The sequence below is a fragment of the Helianthus annuus genome, chromosome 3 (assembly GCF_002127325.2).
Source record: "Helianthus annuus cultivar XRQ/B chromosome 3, HanXRQr2.0-SUNRISE, whole genome shotgun sequence".
NCBI lineage: Eukaryota > Viridiplantae > Streptophyta > Magnoliopsida > Asterales > Asteraceae > Helianthus > Helianthus annuus.
Window position 1 is genome coordinate 30,309,546 of NC_035435.2, and position 1,789 is coordinate 30,311,334.

General features: G+C 38.8%; 1 protein-coding gene across 1 annotated transcript; it reads right to left on the reverse strand.

Annotated features, from left to right (window-relative positions):
• Positions 1–782: 782 nt before the first annotated feature.
• Positions 783–1,391, reverse strand: LOC110931408. Its single transcript, XM_022174803.1, has one exon. The coding sequence runs from the start codon at positions 1,389–1,391 to the stop codon at positions 783–785; it is 609 nt and encodes a 202-aa protein (XP_022030495.1).
• Between the last annotated feature and the right edge of the window lie 398 nt (positions 1,392–1,789).

Genomic DNA, 1,789 nt, shown 5'->3' on the forward strand with positions numbered 1-1,789 from the left:
ACATATTATAAAAAAAAAAAAACATTTGACATGAAAAAAAAATATATAATTAAAATTAGATGAGATGCTGGATATGCATTGTTAGGTATGTATATTTTTGACGCAATAGTAGTTATATAAAACTCAAAAATGAAAAGAAATGCCCTTGAATTATTTTTCTTAAAGCTATTTTTATTTATTGACAGCACAGATCTTTTAAATAAATCCAAAGAACTTAAAATAGTAAAAGACATGATTATCTCATTACATTCAATAGGGTCACAATATATAGACATAAACCAAGCCCGTGACCGGGCTCGATACTAAAACTCTTAATACTATTCCATTATGATAATAAACAGGGGACACCGTGAATAGAACTCAACTCAAGAAATCCTAATCTAAATTCGAGGAATCCTATAGTTCACACCATGCCTAGCGGCCGCCTGACCACAACCACACCGCTTCTCCTTTGTAGGACTACGGTCCTCCAACGCACCCTTTGCGGCACTTTGGATCACTACTTTGAAGATTATGGATTATTATTTTGGCAAAATAAAGCGGCTTGTGGATTTTGTTAAGAGAGGATTGTGGACCTACAAGTCAAGAACCGGGATCGAGACTAGTTTCTTTTTATTATTGTTTTGTTTATGTTTTTTATTCTAGTCTGAGTGTCTGATTCTCTACCGCTTTGACTGCGGGGGAGGATTGGAATAGTATTTAGGGTTTTAGTATCAAGCCCACGGGCCCGGATTATCTCTATATATTGTGACCCTATTGAATGGAATGAGATAAGTCTTTTACTATCTTACACTACTCAGTGTCTTCCTCCTCGAGGTACGGTAGATCTTGAGCTGCAAGATGGTCGAGAATATCATTTCTATGTCATAATGCATATCACTATCCATCAATTCCACAAGCACCGTGTCGTCAAAAATGCGTTCGACGACTGGATCCCTAATGTGGACCGGTGAGAACGCATGCCCCTCGTCCTTTAAGATCATATTGTGAAGTATCATGCACGTATACATCTCGTTAATAATCTTGTTCACCGTCATAGCACGCATGAGTCTCCTAAGTATGCCCCATTTTCCTTTTAGGACACCAAAAGCCCGCTCCACATCTTTTCTTGCCCCTTCTTTCAATTTCTTGAACTTCTTTTTATTCGGATCGACGTGATACGGAAGCATTTTCATACACGTTGGCCAAGTAGGGTAGATCTCTTCGGTTAAATAGTATCCACGTTTGTATGCATGTTCATTCATTTGATATGGACACTTATGTGCAACTCTATTTCGTTCAGCGAGGTATATTGGAGACTGCTGGAGAAGATTGATGTTGTTTAGTGAACCGGGCGGTCTACAATACGCATGCCAAAACCATAAATCTTGTGACGCGACCGCTTTGACCATGAGTGTTGGCTATTCGTGATCACCTCTCATATACTTGTAACACTATGGGACTCATCCTTTATACAAGATGCATACAATCAATGCTACCTAGCATCCCTGGAATATGGTGTTTTTCCTTTTGGTTTTTGTATAAATTCGCTACATCGGTGCTTGTCGGCCTACGCATGTACTAACCACCATACAATTGGTTAACGACATTGCAAAAAATTGTAGGCACTCTCGCGAAGTCCTTTCGGCCATTTGTATATACTCGTCGTTCTCGTCAGGATTATTAGTCGCGAGTTGTTTAATGACGGATGTAACTTTTTGTATTGCCGTAAAACTCTTTTTGTACCGCCCATCATATCCCTCTTGAAACCAAGGATATTGTGCTTCAATATCACCAACACTTTTTAGGA